The sequence below is a fragment of the Pantherophis guttatus genome, chromosome 3, assembly GCF_059756535.1.
Source record: "Pantherophis guttatus breed Tessera chromosome 3, ASM5975653v1, whole genome shotgun sequence".
Classification (NCBI taxonomy): domain Eukaryota; kingdom Metazoa; phylum Chordata; class Lepidosauria; order Squamata; family Colubridae; genus Pantherophis; species Pantherophis guttatus.
Window position 1 is genome coordinate 118,302,343 of NC_142065.1, and position 21,704 is coordinate 118,324,046.

The 21,704-nt window shown below is 39.2% G+C and overlaps 2 protein-coding genes across 3 annotated transcripts in view; both read right to left on the reverse strand.

Moving 5' to 3' along the window:
* LOC117662494 (protocadherin beta-16-like) overlaps window positions 1-20,092 on the reverse strand; it is a 248,720-nt gene extending 228,628 nt beyond the window's left edge. The window contains exon 1 of one of the 2 annotated variants that reach the window (XM_087890195.1): window positions 15,539-20,092. In XM_087890195.1, coding sequence (XP_087746321.1) covers window positions 15,539-17,959 — 2,421 coding nt within the window. In that variant the 5' untranslated portion in view covers window positions 17,960-20,092. The remainder of the gene's footprint in view (window positions 1-15,538) is intronic. The other variant, XM_087890191.1, reaches the window with a different exon arrangement.
* Window positions 1,169-6,907, reverse strand: LOC132711669 (protocadherin beta-2-like). Its single transcript, XM_087890187.1, has one exon. It carries the CDS (start codon window positions 5,545-5,547, stop codon window positions 3,403-3,405), a length of 2,145 nt encoding a protein of 714 aa, XP_087746313.1. The 5' UTR covers window positions 5,548-6,907; the 3' UTR covers window positions 1,169-3,402.
* Window positions 20,093-21,704: the final 1,612 nt, after the last annotated feature.

The following is a 21,704-nucleotide window of genomic DNA, read 5'->3' on the forward strand; positions in this document are numbered from 1 at the left end:
AGTAGTGTTGGGTTACATTCACAACCAAAGCAGACGTTTCTATGTCTATGTCAGTAATAGAGTAGACAGAATCAGAAAATCTTCCAGCCCGGAGCAATGGCGTTATGTGCCAACAGACCTGAACCCAGCAGACCAACCCACACGGCCCTTCCTTGCATCCCAGTTAGCAGAATCGACCTGGCTAAAAGGTCCCGAGTTCTTGGCCCGTCCAGACAGTTCGATATCACTAGAACCAGAACAATATGAGCTGCTAGACCCAGATTGAGATGCGGACGTTCGACCTCAAGAGCTCAGCAAACCTTCCATGTGGATCAAGGAAGCAACCGTACAGGCCACCTGCTTGTCAACCACAGTCAATGAGGAAACAAAATGGCCCCCTAGACGTCCACTGGAATCAGCTCGTTTCGAACGCTTCTCCAGATGGAAGTCCCTGGTACAGGGAACAACCACACTCGTACGTATAGTGTATCATGATATAACCTTCGCAGATTGTCAGCTCATAGCAGAGAGTGTAATTCTACAAAGTGTGCAGCGAGAAGCATACCCGACATTGGTGAAGTGTCTAAAAGCTGAGAAGCCTGTGCCGAAATCTAGCCAATTGCTGAAACTGAACCCGTTCCTAGACAGCAACAACGTACTTAGAGTTGGAGGGCGCCTAGACAAGGCAAAATTAGACTCAAATGTAAAACACCCTATCATCCTTCCCGCGCGCCAACATGTGACGAATCTGATAGTCCTACACTACCATGAAACTGTCCACCATCAAGGCCGCCACTTCACAGAAGGAGCTGTCAGAGCTGCAGGATTTTGGATCGTGGGGGCCAAAAGGACCATTGTGTCTGTCCTGCACAGGTGCATGCATTGTCGGAGACAACGAAGTGTGACACAACACCAGAGGATGGCTGACCTACCTCCTGAGCGTTTCAGCACAGGACCGCCATTTACCAACATGGGTGTAGACGTTTTCGGCCCTTGGTCAGTGTCGGCCCGCAGGACGAGAGGTGGCCAAGTTAACAGCAAATGTTGGGCTGTTCTCTTCACATGCCTTAGCATTCGAGCTGTTCACATTGAAGTCATTGAATCTATGGACACCTCCAGCTTTATCAATGCTCTACGAAGGTTCCAAGCCCACAGAGGCCCAGTCACGATGTTTAAATCAGACCGTGGAACAAACTTTGTAGGAGCCTGCAAGGAGTTACGGATCAATGAGGGCACTCACCTTGATTCGCCAATTGATGACTACCTGAAGGCCAAAAACTCTGTGTGGACTTTCAATCCTCCCCATGCCTCCCATATGGGAGGAGTATGGGAACGAATGATTGGAATAGCCCGTAGAATTCTAGACTCCATGTTGATGAAGACATCCGTGTTAACCCATGAAGTCCTCACCACCCTCATGGCAGAGGTAGCAGCTATCATCAATGCCAGACTCTTGGGCCCGGTTCACTCAGATCCCGAGAATCCGACTATCCTCACCCCAGTCACTTTGCTGACCCAGAAGATGGGTGAATGGCCAGCGCCGGCAGGGCGCTTCATCCCAAAGGACATGTATGCACAACAATGGAGACAAGTTCAACTGCTGGCGAACACTTTTTGGAAGCACTGGAAACAAGAATACTTATCTACTCTACAGGAGCGCTGCAAGTGGAAGACTAAGAAACCTAACCTTGAGGAAGGGGACCTTGTCCTGTTGAAGGACAAGGACACGCATCAGAACTCATGGCCCATGGGACTTGTACACCAAGTTTTGCCCAGTTCTGATGGACTAGTCCGCCAAGTCAAAGTTCTGATTGCGAAACCAGAGCAGTTACCCACCGGTCAGCTTAAATCTACCAGAAAGATTTACATCAGGCCAATCACCGACCTGGTACTGCTACGAAGGAAGTCTGAACTTATAGTACTAGAAGACCTTCAAGATTGAACCTCAAGCTTTGCATGAATCGTGTCCACTTCACTGTTTGCATTGTTTGATGCTATTACCTTGTTTACTTTAGTTACGTAGATAGTTACATTGCATTATTTTCTACTATGCCTATGTTTATCTCAATTAAGTAGTTAGTTAGTAGTGGAATTTATAATTCCAGGCGGGGAGTGTGCTGTTACAGATAGTGAGTTGTGGTGAGTTAGTTACCTTAAGAATTAAGAGCTGTCTCCTTAAGAGATTGCATTGTGGGAGATGTAGTGAGAGATTGCATTATAGGAAATGTAGTCCATGACATGTGACCTTATCTGTGTGTCTGATTGGCCACTGAGGCTCTCTGCCGGGATTTTAGAACAAAGACCTGGCCATATGTTGAATTACCTCAGAAGAGAGAACATGCTTTCTGAACAGGGAGTCAGAACTACCATCCTTTTACACTAGGAAATGGGACAGATTATGAAATATGGATGCACCTCACCTGGACTCACTATGATTGTAAGTCTTCTGTGTTCAAGGATTCCCAAATAAATATAATCTGCATGAAAACCTGTTTGTTAGAGTTTATCTGCCTGTTCCCAGTGGAGCCAGATGCCTGGGGAACAGAACAATATCTTTCAATTTTTTTTCCTGGATCAGTATCAAAATCGAATCTATTCAAACATGGATCAATTGGAGAACAACATGATAATATAATAAATTAGGTGATACATATTTTAATATATGATTCAGATGTCTCTTACAGTGTGATATGAAGAAGCTAAAGCAACATTAAGAAAAGGATTACTTAAATTGATAAACAATCAGATCATGATGGAAATTCCATGAATTTGATAATTGTCAATAGAATCTTCAAACACCATGTGGTAAATTACTTTGATAATCTGTATAATGAAGTATTGCAGAGCATTTATTTTTGTGAATTCAGTCCTTTCTTCAGTAATTATGGAAGACAGGCATAAAAAATAACTATTATGTGAAGGAATTTGCTCTTGTCGGATGATGTAATAAAAGCTCAAGATTTTCAATTCTCCTCCTTTTAGCAGAATACTTGTAATACTTTGTTCTAGCCTGCAATCTGTAAAATTCCATGAATCAAATTATATTTGTGTTGATTACTTACTTGCAGACACATAATCTAAACTGACATTAGAAGCTGCAAAATTTTGTCAAGCTGCCAGTCAAGCTTGACGTTACTCTTTAGCGTTTAAGTAACTTGTACTTGCATTTATATAAAGTGATGGCCTGTTTATAGAGCATGTTAGGACACTGTCCTGTTTCCCTAAATACACTAAATAACTAATTATCCTACACAATTTTAGGCTAGTGCATGAGATATAAAATAATACACATAAAACTAAAAATACAAAAGAGCCATATGAAAGGGAGGGAGGGAGAGAGAAACACTTTAGAACAACATTTCAAAAGGAATAATGATTTAGTTGAGTGTAAAACTCAACTAAATTTTAAATTAAGTCATCTAGTCACCTGGTTCTTTGGTAGATGACCAGCAACTTATGCAGGAATAACCATAGGAGCAAAACAAAAACAAAAAACAAAGAGGGAGAAGAATAAGTAAGGGACAAGATTAATTGCATTGTTTTTCTCACCTCTTTCTTTGCACCATTATCTTCAACCTGCTCAGATGAATCTTGGGGGCCTGAAGAGGTCCTGTGATTCCCTGGAATGTAAACATTTCCCATGGAAAAGACAGGAATGAGGGGTCTGAGAAATCGGAACTCGTTACTTAAGGATCCACTAGTTAAACAAACATCATAACGGTAAGTCTTGGAAAGTGACCCGGTCTGTGAATCAGCACAGTTCTCTGGGATATCAGCACTGGCAGGTGGGAAGTGGGGAACAGTCGCAGTAAAATTGTTTTGGGGATCCTTCTTGAACACTTTGATGACAATAAACAAAACAATACAGACCAGGAACACAAAAGAGACTGCAGCTAAGCAGATAACCAAATACATGGTCAAGGTTTTATCTTCTTCCAGTTGTTGCACACTGACATCCACATTCCTTAGGAAGGGATCCGAAAAGCCATCCACAAGAAGAACATTAAGCAATGCTGTGCTGGTCTGTGGAGGAAGACCGTTGTCTCTGACCAGTATCACCAGCCTCTGCTTGTTTGTGTCTCGCTCATTCAGGGCTCTCCTGATTTTCACTTCCCCATTCTGTGCTCCTATGCTGAAAAGGGCTGGGTCTGTGGCCTTCAGCAATTCATAGGAAAGCCAAGAGTTTTGGCCAGAATCTGCATCCACTGCAACCACCTTGGTGACCAGATAGCCGGCCTCGGCTGACTTGGGAAGCAGCTCATTGCATGGGGATGTGTTGTTCTGGAGGGGATACAGGAAGAAGGGAGCGTTGTCATTCTCATCTATGATGTGGATTCGGACAATCACTTCTGAGCTCAAGGAAGGAGAACCACCATCAGATGCCCTCACAATAACACTGAAGCTTCTTATCTGCTCATAGTCCAGGGATCGGAGGGCATACATGTTTCCAGTTTCAGAGTAGATTGAGATGTAAAGGGTCACCAGGCCATCACCCTTCCCAGGCAGAACTAAGTAAGTCACTTTAGCATTCAGCTTTGTGTCCAGATCCAGAGCGTGGACTGAGCCAATGAGGAAGCCTGGAATATTATTCTCCCTGATCTGCATGTCATATGAAGACTTTTCAAAAAGGGGAGAGTTATCATTGACATCGGAGATCTGAACCTTAATCAGTCTTGTTGAAGTGAGCCTAGGAGATTCCCAGTCAATGGGAGTGATGGTGATGTTGTATCCAGTGACCATCTCTCTGTCTAGGGGACTTTGGAGCACAAGCTGATAAAAGTTGTTCATGGTGACTTTCAGCACAAAAGGGAGATTCATCTGCACCGAGCAGACCATTTTGCTGTTGTCTCCAGAATCTTGGTCTCTCACACTGAAGAGGGCCACCATTGTGTCTGGCGGAGAGTCCTCCTTTAAAGTGCTGATCAGAGATATGATGGATACTTCTGGAGAGTTGTCATTCTCATCTTCAACCTCTATCAGTACCTTGCAGTGCCCCGAAAGACCCCCTCCATCTGTTGCTTTGATGTTCATGCTATAAGTCTTTTCTTTTTCATAATCAATTTGACCCCAAACAGTGATTTCTCCATTTTTTTCATTTAAAAGAAACAAATTGTTTATTCTTTCAGGCACTTGATAAAATAAATAAAGTATCTGTGCATTTGAACCAAAATCAAGATCTGTAGCTTCCACTTTAGTCACCATAGTTCCCTCAAAAATGTTTTCCTTTATTTTTACCTTATATTCAGACTTGCTAAACTGAGGGAAGTTATCATTAATATCTAAAACATTGATATTAATTTGCATTGTGCCTATTTTCTGTGGTATACCGCCATCAATAGCCATTAGAGTCAGTCCAAGATGAGGCATCTTCTCCATATCTAATGCTTTTTTAAAAGTAAGATACGTATTGTTACTTCCATCTTCCTGTTTATGTACTTGAAGCTGAAAATGCTCATTAGGACTGAGAGAATAGTTTTGAATGCTATTTTCTCCCAGATCCTCATCTTCAGCAGATTCCAAGTGGAATGTTGTACTTTTAGGAATATTCTCTGGAATGTTCACCTCCATTTCGGTTTTCCAAAATTTGGGTATATTGTCATTCACATCTTCTATCTTGATTTCAATATTTAAAATGTCTAAGGGATTTTCTAGTACAATTTGAGTTAAAAGTAAACAAGGGTCATTCTGGCCACATAAAGCTTCTCTGTCTATTTTATTACCAATCAACAGATTTCCAGTAGGAATGTCAAGGTGGAAATATTCCTTAGAGTCATCAGAAACTAGATGTGCTTTGCGTGTTATGAGCTCCCCTGTTTTCAGTTTTAAATCTTTAAACACACTAGAAATCCCCTTTTCTTTTCTTCCGGAATAGAGAAAAAAATTGAAGTGCACATTACTTTAGAGAATGAGAAAAAGAGAAGGAAATACAGACCTTGCCTTTTCCAAAAGCAGTTTTCCATGATTCCAATTTTTCATTAGAAAAATTTTCATTAGAAGATCAAATTCTGCCCCAACGCAAAACTTCTAACTTCCTTCTTTTACAATTTAATTCTGCAAATCCTTTGTATTCTTCTTTATTTGTGGCTTTGCTCTATCAACTGTTTATCTCTTAACTTTTCTAGTATTGAAATAAGATGCAGGTTAGAAATGAATTCTTTGTTAATACTGCCACCATGTGGTTCATCCTGAGAAAAACAATTTTAGTTTGGTCACAAATACTTATCTACCCATCATATACTGTAAGCAGTTGGCCATCCAAATATAAGGCAAATATTCTTCCAATTAGTAAAAACACAAGGAAACAAAACAGAAAGTTATGAGCACAATACATTTCAAATTGTTTTCCTGTAGGTTATAATCCAGTATTTTCATGATATACTTCTGAAGAACAATTTATCAACCCATCGAATGCCCCACTTAAACTAAAAACACTGGGTATTCTGTTAAGGTCAATGCTATCCAGGAGGTAACCTCATATTTTGTCTCTCCCCCCACCCCATGCTGTAACAAGTGTGTTTTTTCTTAGGACACACCATGAACTCATGGTGAAGTTCATGGTGGTCAATTCACAACTCAGTTCACAACTCAGTTCAATTCACAACTCATTTTTAAAGAGTATTCTTTTTCTGACAAATTCTATATCACTCTAATTTCTTCATACTTCATACTTTGATATACCTAAGTAGTGAATCACATTTTTACTCTCACATTCCCAACTAAGAGACAAATTTTACAAAACTTTCTATTTACATTCCATATACCAAGGAAATAATTCAATTATCCATAAACTTGTGAAGGGCACATGTTATTTCTGCAACAAGCACACTCATTGTAGGGTGAGAGGGATAGGGAAGCAATATCGTTTATTCTTCTTTTATTTTGCCTTATTTTTCAGATTCTAAACAAGGGTCAGATGGAATGAGAATGATGTCTGCATATCACATCTTGGAATACAGCAAGAAAAATAATTTGTCAGGTTTTTTTAAAGATATTGCAGCATTTCCCACCACTAAACTGCATAGAACAAAGCAGAATAAATACCAGTTTAGGAACTGAAATAAGAGTAAATCAATAAAAATGTGTTTATGCATAACAGCATGAACTAGTTCTCTGGAAACTGGTACTGAGATACCTCAATAGAAAATATTTCATTTTTTCCTCTTTTCTAAGTCACTCAAAATATATGGATTTATAACTTAATAACATCAATATATCGTTCTCAACTGAAATATATGTTTCCTTTCCTCCAATTCCTCCAAATTGTGGAAGGAATTTCTAATCTCTGGATTCAGTAGTGTTTTAGTTTGCTCCATAGTTAGAAAAAACAAAAACAAAAACAGAGGTTTAAGGAACTTGAACTCATCAACACAGCTGTAAGCTTGGAAAGGTTTCCCAATATAAGGATCCAATGTGTTCTCTTGCAAATTCATTGCCACATGAAAATTTAATGCAGAACTAGAGTGTCCTATGAAGTCCATTTACTTCTGCAAACTTCATGAAAGAAAGGAGAAAAAAATAGATGATATGGCAACCAAGCAGAAAATCATATATTTTATTAGGGTAAGAAATATCTATAATTTTCATGTAAGGATCAGAGAAGCCTTCCACTAGAAGAATTCTTGGGTTCACAAAAGCAGACTGAGGAGGATGCACATTATTTCTAACTATCACAATATGAATATGTTTGAAACTGCCTTGAACGTTTACTGGCCTCATGGTTTTGACCTCCCTATTCTGAGTCCCAACAGTGAAGAGACTTGGATCTGTGGCCTTCAGCAACTGATAGGAAAGCCAAGAATTCTGCCCTAAATCTTTGTCCACTGCCACCACTTTGGTGACTAGGTACCCTGTCTCTGCTCCCCTGGGAACCAGAACCTTTAATAGAGAAATGCTGTTCTAAAGGGGGCGTTGTCATTTTCATCTGTGATAAGAACTCGGACCATTGTTTCTGAGCTCAGTGGAGGTGAGCCCTTGTCTATAGCCCTCACCATCCCCTGGAAATCCCACATATAAGCTATGGATTGAATGGCATGAGTTGATGGAGATGTAAGATGATACAACTCTATCCCTGACCTTCCCAGACAAAAGCAAATAGGTCACTTTGGCATTCTGTTATATGTCTACATGGCCTGATCCAATGAGCAAATCTGAAAAACTCCTTTCCAAGTTCAAATCATAAAAAGATATTTCATACATTGGAGAGTTATCACTGCTTTGAATATTAATAATATTATTGAAATGAGCTTGTGGAAACCTTGGTCAAAATCTTACATTATGTTATATTCAGACAGGTGTTCTTTGTCCAAAGGATGTTGAGTCATAAACTGGTAATAATTGTTGTTTTTGAGTTTCAGCAGAAATGGCAAGTTTGCAACAGTGATCTTGATCACTGACACTAAACACAACTAACAGTGTTTCTGAGGAAGAGTTTTCCGGTAAGGGTTTGGTGATGGATGATATGGAATTTCTGAGGCATTGTCATTCTCATCCTCAAAGTCAATGAGAACTTTGCAGACATACCCCCACTATCAATAAACTACCTTACCGATTGTTGTGGGAAAAATCGGAAGAATGGGTGTTATATATAGCAGCTTCAGCTCCTAAATGAAAAGCAGAATATGAACAAATAAAGACGTAAATAAATGAAATATAGTAGAGAACTTGCATGAAGAACTGATTACATTGCAATGTGAGTTAGAGAATCTGAAAAGAGGAATGGAAACTCTATTCTACTTACTATCTTACAATGCAAGTATTAATGTACCTTTGAAAGTGAGATATAAGCAAACAATATGAGCCATGGTGGCGCAGTGGTTAGAGTGCAGTACTGCAGGCTACTTCTGCTGATCACCTACTACCAGCAGTTTGGCAGATCGAATCTCACTAGACTCAAGGTTGACTCAGCCTTCCATCCTCCCGAGGTTGATAAAATGAGGATCCAGATTGTTGGGGGCAATATGCTGACTCTGTAAACCGCTTAGAGAGGGCTGTAAAGCACTGTGAAATGGTATATAAGTCTAAGTGCTATTTTTTTTTTTAATTTGATTTATATGCCGCCCTTCTCCGGAGACTCAGGGCGGCTTACAATGCGTTAAGCAATAGCCTTCATTCTTTTGTATGTTTTATACAAAGTCAGCTTATTGCCCCCACAAACTGGGTCCTCATTTCACCTACCTTAGAAAGGATGGAAGGCTGAGTCAACCTTGAGCCTTGGAGAGATTCGAACCAGCAGAAATTGCAGGCAGCTGTGTTAATTACAGGGTGCACTAAATCCCTGTACTATCAAGGCTCTTCAATACTGCTACTATCAATAGCTATTGCTATTGCTATTGCTATCAATGACTACATTATCTATGACAGGATTCCAGAATGACACATTTTAATTTTCATAGGTGTAGCTGTGTTAATCTTGGGAACAAACATTCCAAATAACCTTATGATATAGTACCTGACAGATGAATCAATTCTTTTTGCATAAGCTTTCCTGAAAAAAGCTATTCCACTTCAGAATAAGAGAATAACAGAGGTGGAAGGGACCTTGGAGGTCTTCTGGGCTCACCTTTGCTCAAGCAGCAGACCAGGGGTGAAATGCTCCCAGTTCAGACCGGCTCGGGTGAGTAGGTAGCGATGACGGCAGGCAGTTCAGAGAACCGGTAAGAAAAATCCCTGCCCCTACCCCCATGCCCAGCTGAGCCGCATGATCATCAGAGCCTTTTTTTTCCTTTTAAATGGCTCTGATGAGCCAAGCTCTGATGATCCCAGCTGAGTTGCCTGCTAACCGATAGCAAAAATCCTTCCCCCCCCTCCCCAGCCTCCAGCTTGCTTACCTTAGCTGCTGGTCACAACGCCTGCCTTGCTTCGCTTGCTGTAATACCTGCAATCCATTGCATCAGCAAGCAACTGAATCTCTCTGCCTGCAATCAAGCTCATCGGTGAGCAGCTCTATCTGCCTGCCTGCCTTCCTGCCTAGACTTGTGGACTTCAACTCCCAGCAAAGCTGGCTGAGGAATTCTGGGAGTTGAAGTCCACAAGTCTTAAAGTTGCCAAGGTTGGAGACCCCTGTTCTATTGGGTAAGTTTTTTTTCCCCTTGGGAACTTTAAAAAAAATACTAGTTAATTGGGGTTTTTTTTAGTTGTTCTTTTTTTAGACCTAGCCATTTAAAGTTTAGGAAGTTTTAAATTTAGCTGCTTTTATATAAAAATAAAAATAAATAAAAATAAAAATATTTGTGCAGCTTTCTGAGATTTAGTGTGTTTCTGTAGTGTTTCACTCTAACTACACAAACACACAAAATCTCACAAAGCTGTATGTGGAATTTTGTGTATGTAAAGTGTGAAAGTTGGTTTTTTGGACTTTTTGTGGCTGTGTGAGGTTCCTGCTTGTTGCAGGGGCCATTTTGGGTCTAGCACAGCTGCTTTTACATTGTGGGTGAGCCAGTTGTGTTGTGTGTGTGTATAGTTTGAAAGTTGTTTTTTTGGGGGGGGCTTTTTGTGGCTGTGTGAGGTTCCTGCTTGTTGCAGGGGCCATTTTGGGTCTAGCACAGCTGCTTTTACATTGTGGGTGAGCCAGTTGTGTTGTGTTATGTTTTGTAGGTTAAAAAAGGGCAAAGAAGTGACATTGACTTGGCCACGCCCACCCAGTCACCTTACCACCAAGCCCCGCCCACTAATTAAGCTACACCCACAGAACCGGTAGCAAAAAAATTTTAGATTTCACCCCTGGCAGCAGACCATATACCAGTGGTTCCCAACCTTTCCAGATTTGTGGACTGGTGTGTGGGGGGGAGAGGAAATGATTCTGTACAAGCGGCAGGCACAAGCACTCATGTACGTAGCTCCATTTGCATGAGTGGTGGGTGTTAAGGATATTGTTGTTGTGTTACCAACCAGCAGAGTGTAGAGCACAGAGAAACGTTGCTGAGAGCAATGAATACGAGATGTGCAAACTGGTTTATCAAAAGTTTACTTTATAGTGTAAAAACAATCTCATAGTCTTTAAATCAATCCAAGTCTTTGCCAGTTAAATCAGTCCAGTGATCAAAAACTCTTCTTACCACACAAACAGTAGTTGGTTAGAATAACAAACTCACTCTGGTTCACAAACCATGATGGTAGCAGATCCATCCAATGATGATAGCACAATGATAGCAACTCCTCACACTATGGTAGCATATCAGCAACTGAATACTTTACAGTACCTTTCTTAAATATGTTTACAACTAGTGATTATCTAATTACAGCATGACTCAGCATTACAATGAATCAGCAGTAAAACTTTAAAGTCACACAATACATATTCATATTAAAGTCACAGAACACATATATTGCCTGGATAACTTGTTAGGCTCAAACCATATCCTAACAGTGGGCACTCACGTGTTACGTGAAACTCCATTTGTGCAAACGGTGGGTGCATCTGCTGCTCTCTCAACTACACACATACGCTTGCCTGCCCCTCGTGCACCCCAGTCCTGAACAGGCTGCGGACCAGTCCCGAGCTGTGGCCAGGGGCTTGGGGACCCCTACCACATACCATTTCAGACAAATGGCTGTCCAATCTTAAAAACCTCCAATGATGGAGAACCCACAACTTCTGAAGTAAGCTGTTCCACTGATTAATTGTTTTAACTTCAGGAAATTTCTCCTTATTTCTAGGTGGTTCTCTCCTTGATTAGTTTCTATCTATTAATTTTTGTCCTACCTTTAGATATTACTTCAGATACTTCTTTGTGGCAGCCCGCTCAGATATTAGAAGACTGCTATCATGTCACTTCTAGTCCTTCTTTTCATTAAACTAGACATACCTAATTCCTACAACCTTTCTTCATATATTTTAGCCTCCAGGCCCCTAATCATTTTTGTTGCTTTTCTCTTTCTAGAATCTCAACATGTTTTTTATATCATGATAACCAAAACTGGATGCAATATTCCAAGTGTGGTCTTATTATCCAGGTATTATAAAGTTATACTAACACTTCATGTGATCTTGATTCTATCCCTCTGTAAATGCAGCTAGGACTTCATTGACTTTTTTGGCAGCTGCAGAACACTGCTGGCTCATATTTAAGTAGCTGTGCACTAAGACTCCTAGATCCTTTTCACAGTTACTTCTGTTGAGCCAGGTACCACCTATTCTACATCTGTGCATTTGGTTTTTCTTGCCGGAATGTAAAACCTTACTTTTCTCACCATTTAATTTCATTTTGTAAGATAGGGCCCAATTTTCAAATCTGTTGAGATCCTTCTGTATTTTGAGCCTATGTTCTGGGGTGTTGGCTATTCCCACCAGCTTAATGTCATCTGCATCAACTACTTCATCAACTATAAGCTATAGGGACTGCAGAGTAATATTATATCAATAATCAAACATCCTTTACTTTAAGATGATATCATTAGGTTGATGTGAATTCAAAAAAACAAAAACAGGTTTTAAACTATATGTATATGGAATTTGTTCAATCTCATAGTTTATTGTGGCTTTATATGTCTGGATTTGCAGCAAATTTCCTTGATCAACTCAACTAGCATAGAGGCATTCAATGTAACCCAAGCAATTACTCAATGGGTGGAACTTTCCCCATCACCTGTTAGAAATGATCCTGATGAATGTATAGCTGATGCAACTTTTCAATATTTGGTTCTCCCATCGTAACCCATTTATTATAGTGGGAGCCTTTTATTATTAAAGGCAGATATTAAACAAGTTCAAAGTTCATCCATAAACTTTTCCTAAAGATATCTACAACAATTTCTACCTCATGTGCTGTGATATGAGAAAGTGCTATATGAACTATCAATAAAGAAGTATTAAAGAGGCTCACAATTAACCCATATATATTCTTTATTTTAAACTTTTTGTGTGTGATTTCATTAGTTGTGTTTTGAACTTGAATACCATAGATAGGTGCAGATTTCTTCTTTATTGATGAAAGAGAAAGAGAAAAATACTTTGTTAAAATGGGAGCAAAGCTGGGAGACAAAAAGGGATTTGAGTTTTGCATCTCATCTTCTATAGCATACAGATTGTTTTAATGAAAATTCAAAACTTTAAATATTGAGGGAAATTATCTTTATTTATGTATTATGTTTATAAATATATTTTATATTTTTATCTTTTCCTCTTCTGTTGTCTTCCCCTATCCCTTGTTTGCTATTAACCCTAGAAAGAAAGTTCTACTGAATATTGTAGGAGGATTCTCTTATGAAGCTCACAGCATTTTTCTTAGAGCTGGAATCAAGGACGGAAAATATAAACCTCTTTTCTAACAGCCTAAATTATGTCTTAAAAGAAATCTGAAGTTAATTTTGCTCTCAAAATGTTGAATTTGTTTCTTATTTGCACTAAATACCTTGTAGTGGACTTCTCTTATCCTGCCTACTGCAAATAAGGATACCATTGCTTGAAATATTACATTTTCTATCTTTCTTGTCATACTCCAGTATTATTGCAGTTAGAAGAATGCTTTACTACATTAATAAAATATCCACACTATATAAAATTTATTCCTAAATATACTTTATCTTTCAGAAGATATCACATTTGAACTTCTCCCCTTATGTTTTTCTGTTTTTCATACCTGGCAAACATTTTTTTACCCCACTATAAATCCTCACTGTATCTTTTCCATGCTACATTGAATTCCTTAATTCACATACTTAGTCAGATTTGAAGTCCTCTGCATCTAAATTCAAACATCAGCTTTCAAATACCTAGCTGGATTCCTTTAAAAAGGTAACTTTCAAAGGTAACTGTATTGAATTACCAGCAGCCAAAAAAGGGACCTTTGCAGAGAGGAATTGTCAATGCCTTTGTTTTTCTTTCCCCAGATTAGAAAATATTTTGATTTAGAGGAATCAGGCACCCGGTATTTAGGTGCCACTGCAGAGAAACCTATGGACAGACAACTAGAGGGCAAGGAGGCCATTCATTGCTTTCTTGATTTGGTTAGCAAGACTCCCAATGCTGCATTTTCATATGAGTGACAGAATAATGCTGTAGTGGAGAAACAGGCATCTCAATACTAATTTCTTGATCATTGAAGAAAGTGAGACCACTGATCAAGATTACCCTAAACTGCCTCTACACCCATGTGGATCCTAACAATCTCCTTGGTTAACTGAGAGCATGAGAAATGAAGAAAGTGAAAAGATACCCACAGCAATGGAAAAAAAGTGAATTGCCTGATGATGGTTGTGTATCCTTCTCTGAGATAAAAGCTACAAAAAATGCTCATTTGTCTATTTTATTTTATCTGCAGACTCATGTGTAGTATCTCTGTTCAAAATTATTTTTTCTCTTTTGGGAAGAACAGAGCAAAGCTCCTTCTACCAGCTTTTCTGACATATCTGCCAATTTGTTTGTTCATTTGTTTGTATATAAAATTGCTAATTTTTACTCCAAGGTGGATTTTTTTGGCAGTCTGGCAAGATGACTTGGGCAATTTTTGTGAGATTTTCTAAAAATCTTTTGAGTTTCTTGTCTATTGTCTATTGAGATTTTGAGCTTCTGGAGACTCAGCCTTCGGTGACATGAGCTCACCTTATATAAGCTTGATCAAGGACCCAGTTGGTTTAATTATGTGGTTGAATGGAACCTATGTGGCTGGATTAATGCCTCTTCAAGGGAGGAACTGGGGTAACACTCCCCCCCCAACAGATTGTGTCTTTAGCCAGCTATTTTGGGCCAAACTCCAAATGTAAGGAATGGCTAAACACTAGAAAGAAGACCAATCATGCAGAAGATGAGGTATGTAGGTAATTGGTTCTTTGCATATTTAGGAATATTTCACAAGCAATGCTGTGAGAAATAATTCAATTGTTAATAATATATCTTGGATTGCTACATTCTTTAAAAAAATAATATTTAAGAAAAGAAGGAATTTCAGAAGCAAAAGAAGCAAATGCGTTTCTTGGGGGAAAGCAATTTCTAAATAATTTGTGATTCATTCCTAAGCCAGTATTTAATTAGTTACTTATATGGAATGTTGGCTGAAAAATGAGGTCAAGTTCTATAAGCTACTCTGTAATATAGTAGGCTATGAGTAGAAGATGAGGATGGCTTGAGGCAACAGACCTACATTTTTCTTACATTCAGAAGACTACTTGATTACTAAAAGTTTTTAAGATAGCCTCTGAAGCCAAGAGTTGAAAAGAACAGGTAATATTTTCCATGACAATAATATGCATGACTGATTATAGGTTCATTAATGTTTTTCTATATATTCCCCCTGCTGCAAATGCTGCATAAGCACATAACTTTATCTTAACCACATGGCCTACTTTGTATAACATACTAAGACATAGTTTCAATTTATTAAAAATATATATTTAACACAACTTAATATTTGTATTTATACTGTATAAAATGCTAGACCCAACTAAATATCATAATCTCAAGTGATGCAAAGTTATAAAAAGACAGTTACCGCTGTCCCAATTTAATGTACTTCATTGTTTAATATAAATAAGTAATTAGAGGATACTCACAGAAAAAATGATACAAAAGAATATAGAAAAAGAAAGATAAGAAATCTGTACTTTCATCTAAAGGTTAACTCACCTCTTCCTTTAATTGGCTATCTGCACTCTGCTGAGCAGTATCTTGGGAATCAGAAGATGTTTTGTGACCCTGGGGGTTGTTTAGCTCTCCCATTGAAAAGACCGGAAAGAGGGGCCTGAGAAATCGGAACTCGCTACTTAAGGATCCACCAGTCAAACAAACATCATAACGGTAAGACCTGGAAAGAGACCCATTCTGTAGATCAGCACAGTTCTCTTGTGTATCAGCACTGGCAGGTGGGAAGTGAGGATGAGTAGCAGGAAATTGGCTTTGGGGGTCCTTCTTGAGGATTTTGACCACAATAAACACAACAATACAGACAAGGAACACAGAGGAGACTGCAGCCAAGCAGATCACCAAATACTTGGTCAAGGTTTTATCTTCTTCCGGTTGTTGCACACTGACATCCACATTCCTTAGGAAGGGATCCGAAAAGCCATCCACAAGAAGAACATTAAGCAATGCTGTGCTGGTCTGTGGAGGAAGACCGTTGTCTCTGACCAGTATCACCAGCCTCTGCTTGTTTGTGTCTCGCTCATTCAGGGCTCTCCTGATTTTCACTTCCCCATTCTGTGCTCCTATGCTGAAAAGGGCTGGGTCTGTGGCCTTCAGCAATTCATAGGAAAGCCAAGAGTTTTGGCCAGAATCTGCGTCCACTGCAACCACCTTGGTGACCAGATAGCTGACCTCGGCTGACTTGGGAAGCAGCTCATTGCATGGGGATGTGTTGTTCTGGAGGGGATACAAGAAGAAGGGAGCGTTGTCATTCTCATCTATGATGTGGATTCGGACAATCACTTCTGAGCTTAGAGAAGGAGAACCACTATCAGATGCCCTCACAGTAACTCTGAAGCTTCTTATTTGCTCATAGTCCAGGGATCGGAGGGCATATATGTTTCCAGTTTCAGAGTTGACAGAAATGGAAGAGGTCACAGGGGAATTGCTCTTCCCAAGGAAAAGTGAGTAAGTCACTTTAGCATTCAGCTTTGTGTCCAGATCCAGAGCATGGACTGAGCCAATGAGGAAGCCTGGAATATTATTCTCCCTGATCTGCATGTCATATGAAGACTTTTCAAAAAGGGGAGAGTTATCATTGACATCAGAGATCTGAACATTAATCAGTCTTGTTGAAGTGAGCCTAGGAGATCCCCAGTCAATGGCACTGATGGTGATGTTGTACTCAGAGGCTCTCTCTCTATCTAGGGGACTTTGGAGCACAAGCTGATAAAAGTTGTTTGTGGTGGCTTTCAGCACAAAAGGGAGATTCATCTCCACAGAGCAGACCATTTTGCTGTTGTCTCCAGAGTCTTGGTCTCTCACACTGAAGAGGGCCACCATTGTGTCTGGGGGAGAGTCCTCCTTTAAAGCGTTGATCAGAGATATGATGGACACTTCTGGGGGGTTGTCATTCTCATCTTCAACCTCTATTAGTATCTTGCAGTGACCCGATAGTCCTCCTCCGTCCATTGCTTTGATGTTTATGATATGACTGCTTTCCCTTTCATAATCAATCTGTCCCCTAACAGTGATCTCTCCAGTCCTTTCATTTAAAAGGAACAAATTATTTATTTTTTCAGACACTCGATGAAATGAGTAGAGGATCTGTGCATTTGAACCAAAATCAGGATCTCTCGCTTCCACCTTAATCAGCAGCGTGCCCTTATGAAGATTTTCCTTTATTCTTACCTGATATTCAGATTGAGAAAATTGAGGAGAGTGGTCATTTATATCTAGAACATCAATATTAATTTGAACAGTGCCTGTTTTTTGTGGCACTCCTCCATCAATGGCCATCAGAGTTAATTGAAGATAAGGCATCTTCTCCCTGTCTAGTTGTTTCTGCAGAATAAGGTCAACATTTTTCTTTTCATGTTCATCAGTCTGTACTTCTACTATGAAATGTGGATTTTTAGTGAGTGTGTAATTTTGGATACCATTTTTTCCTAGATCAGCATCTTGAGCAGACTCCATCTGAATTCGGGTGTTCACCAGGGCATGTTCTGATATTTGTATAGTAAATGTATTTTTTGTGAAGTTAGGAGCATTATCATTCACGTCTTCTACCTGTATTTCAATACTATGGAATTTCAGTGGGTTTTCTAAAACAATTTGAGAAAAAATTAAACAAGGCTCCTTTTGACCACATAAAGCTTCTCTGTCTATTTTATCATTTATCAACAAATCCCCATTTTGGATATCAAGGTAGAAATATTCCTTAGTGTTGTCAAAAATTAAACAGGCTCTGCGAGTTGAGAGTTCTCCTTTTTTCAATTGCAAATCCTGCAATATATTAGCCACTACAAACCCATTTTTCTTTTCTTCAGGGACAGAATAACGAACTGAACTACACAGTGTTCCAGAAAGACTGAGGAAAAGCAAAAAATACAGACCTTGTTTGTCCTTGAGGAAGTGATCTTCCATTGTGTAGGAAATTTCTTTGTTCCAAATGTAATCTTCCTAATTTTTATCCAGTGAAAATGCCTGCTGACAAGAAAATCTGTTTTGTTTTGCAATGTGGATATTTGGTTCCACTGAAATTTCGCTCATATTCTGCTGAGTTTTTGTTTCATTCCCCAATTTCATCTCTAATAATCATTTCCTCAGCATTCCTCAAAGAAAACATTCTGAGTGTCTATTAATATGTTAGCCTGTGCTGCCACTACGTGGTTGAACAAGGAAACAAATTACTTTTGTATGGCACCTGATTACACAATAGACGTACCTTGAAAATCTGAGATATACAGTATTACTTAGTTATTTGGAACAGATTATTTGATTTTGAAAGTACAGCAAAAGTTAGTAAAGTTTCTGGAAAACATGCTTATGATCTGTAACTGAAAAAGTATTGAATGCTTTGTGTTATAAATACCCTGACTTTTATTTTCAGTCTCACTACCTTTTGAATTGTCTTTATTAAGAAAAAGATAAAATTTGAAAATGGGATGTTTATGTGAAATTTCCAGTTAAATTTTATGGTATTTTGTTGATAAAGATCTTCTAAAAGTATATCTGGGAGCCTATTCCATGTGTTCATTTCTTATTTCTCTGTGTTTTAGTTGATATCATTAACTTTTCTACTAGCAGAAATAGTTTGGAAAGTCATAATCATAGAAATATAACAAATTACTTAGAATAGACAAGAATAGCAAAATCATTAATTTCTCTCAATTTATAAAAGGAAAAAGAATACAAAGCATTTTAAGGTATCTTTATGTTACAATAACAAAGAAAAAAAGAAGCATTCTGAAATCAAATTTATATTTTTAAATATATTAAATTCAGGTCTACACTTTGCACAATAAATTAGAACAAATTCAATAAAAAATAAAAATATTAGTGCAATGGAAAATTTCCAATACCATTTTCAAATTCACCATAAAACAAAAAAACCAAACCAAAATTATTCTCACCTGGCATACAAGTTTTATCTCTACTTCATGACCAAAAGGTTCTGCAGATTTAATCTGGACATTCATGCGAATGCTAGTAGGATCCATTGAAACAGGAGATGAGAGTCTGAGAAATCTGAACTCACTATTCAAAAATCCACCAACTTCCCATTCCCATATAATATTCATTATAAAATTCAGAATATAGGTAAAATATAACTGTAATAAATGGTAATGACCTAGACAGTATGTTAGAAAGGTATATACACCATCTATCTCTAATGGCATGTCATATGAATACATATGGGGCAAAAGGAAGAACAAAAACTATTCATTGAAATCCTTGCTATGATTTTATTTATTTAACATATGGCAATTGGGTCGTTGTAAGCTCTTGATGGACATTCGGACACAATGTGATGGATATTTTGTCAAGGAGCACCACAGTCACACTGAGGGATAGAAACAAGACCCCGCTTAAACAATGAATCCTGGAAGATACCATGTTTGGTAGGGATCCTGTTCCGAGTTGACCAAGGCTAGTGAGGAAGGTCAAAACCTGTCACCTTTTGTGTAGGGTCTTCTATGTAACTGCCTTTATCTGGGCATTCAGCAGCCCATTTGGCTTTCCACTGTTTGTTGATGTCAAAGTTGTTAGACAGCTGTTGAGCGAGTGCCAGAGAGGGCTTCCTGGATTTAAGCCTGCCAATTGATAGATGAGGAAGATCAGCATGCAGAGGAAAAAGTGGGTTTCTAAAAATTTTGTTGTATACACCTTCACTAAGGCTTCCTGCCTTCGTAGAGCTGATGGTACAATGTGGCTCAAGACAGGGAGCCAACAAATAGGAGTAGATTTTATGCAACCACTTATGATCCTCATTGTATCATTTAGTTTAGCATCGATCTTGCTAGTATGGCAGCTATTAAGCCAAACAGGGTGCAGTATTCAGCTGTGGAGTAGACCAACCCTAGTGCTGATATTCTGAGAGTATAGGCTGAGGCTCCCTATCTTGATCCTCTTAGTTTCTGGAGTAAGTTGTTCCTGGTATTGATTTTAGCGGACATGTTCTCTAGGTGTTTTTTATAGGAGAGAATCCAAAGTTACTCCAAGGTCTTTGGGGTGAGGATCATTTATTTATTATTTATTTATTAGTTTGATTTATATGCCTTCTCCAGAGACTCAGGATGGCTTACAATGCTTTTAAGCAATAGCCTTCATACTTTTGTATATACCTGCTTAGTAGGGCTTTCACTCTCCCCCCAAGCGGTGTTCTATTTTATACAAAGTCAGCTTATTGCCCCCACAAACCGGGTCCTCATTTTACCTACCTCGGAAGGATGGAAGGCTGAGTCAACCTTGAGCCTGGTGAGAATTGAACTCGCAGTAATTGCAGGCAGCTGGCAGCTAAATACTACTTTTAACAGTAGTTTAGTCCACTGCACCACCCGGCTCTTTACTCCTCATAAGGGAGTAAGTTGTTATTCAGGTAGGCCTTCAGGATGGCATTGGTGAGTTTGTTGTTGAGATGGAAATAGGTGGACACTGTTTTGCTGACACGGGGTATGAGTCTCCAGTCAGCAAAGAATTTTCCCAGGGACTTCAGGTCCTCAGAGAGGAGACAGTCCAAAACTTCCAAGTTTTTATCTTGCGCTGCTAGGGCAAGGTCATCTGCATATCCAAATTTATGTCCCCTTGTAGCTGGTATATCTGAAATGTAAAGATTGAACAGTGTAGGTGCCAGTACAGAACTTGTGGAAGGCCATTGTTGAGTCTTCTTAACTTGCTAACATAATGATAACATAATGATCTGAAAAGATTTATCGCTGAGCATGTTGTTCATTAGGTGACAGAGGATTTTACAGGGGCTAATGTGACTCAGTTTGTAAAGCAGACCCTTCTTCCACATGGTATCATATGCTGCAGTAAGGTCAATGAACACAGCTGTGGTTTGCTGGAAGCCAGCCTCAATATGACCTGCTAGGCTCAGCACCTGATCAACACAACTGCGATTATGATGAAAGCCGGCTTGTTCCATGGGCAGAAATATATCTATTGTGGGTCCAATTCTGTTTATAAGTTTCTCCAGTAATTTGTAACAAGAACTCAGAAAGGCAATGGGGCAGTAGCTTTCCACTCTGTCTTGTGGTTTGCCAGGTTTCAGAAATGATATTACTTCGGCTTTTTTGAATTCTGGTGGGAGGTGTCCGCTAGAAAGTATGTTTGAAAAGAATTTGCTGAGCCAATTCCTTGTTAGTCTCCCAGAATGAATTAGAAATTCAGGGTGGATGCCATCAAAACCTGGTGCTTTGCCAGACTTCAGACTGTGGATGGCTGTGTTGATTTCGTCCACAGAGAAAGGCTGGGTGAATTCAGAGTATGATGGAGCCGACCATCAAAAGCCTGAGAGCACTTTCTTGATGGTAGTTGAGTGCTCTTTCACCCTTGGGGCTTTAGAGAGGGAGACAACTCAGGAGGCTACTTGGTCGGCAGTTACACTGGGTGTTTGTCAAGCAGGTTGTCTGGCAGCTCCCAGTTTCCTTAGTAGGCTCCAGGCTTTCCTGCTGGATTTGCTGAAATTTAATGAGGTTGTGAGTTGTTCCCATGTCTTGCGATGAGCTGCATTCAGGCTGTGTAAGAGATAATCAGCAATCTCTGGATCACCATTCTGTAGAAAAGCCTGGTAGAGGTCTTCAGTCTCTTTGTTCCATCCAGGAATATAATATTTTCTGAATCTTTGAGGGATGTATCTTTTAGCTGAAGCAAGTACAGCCCTTAC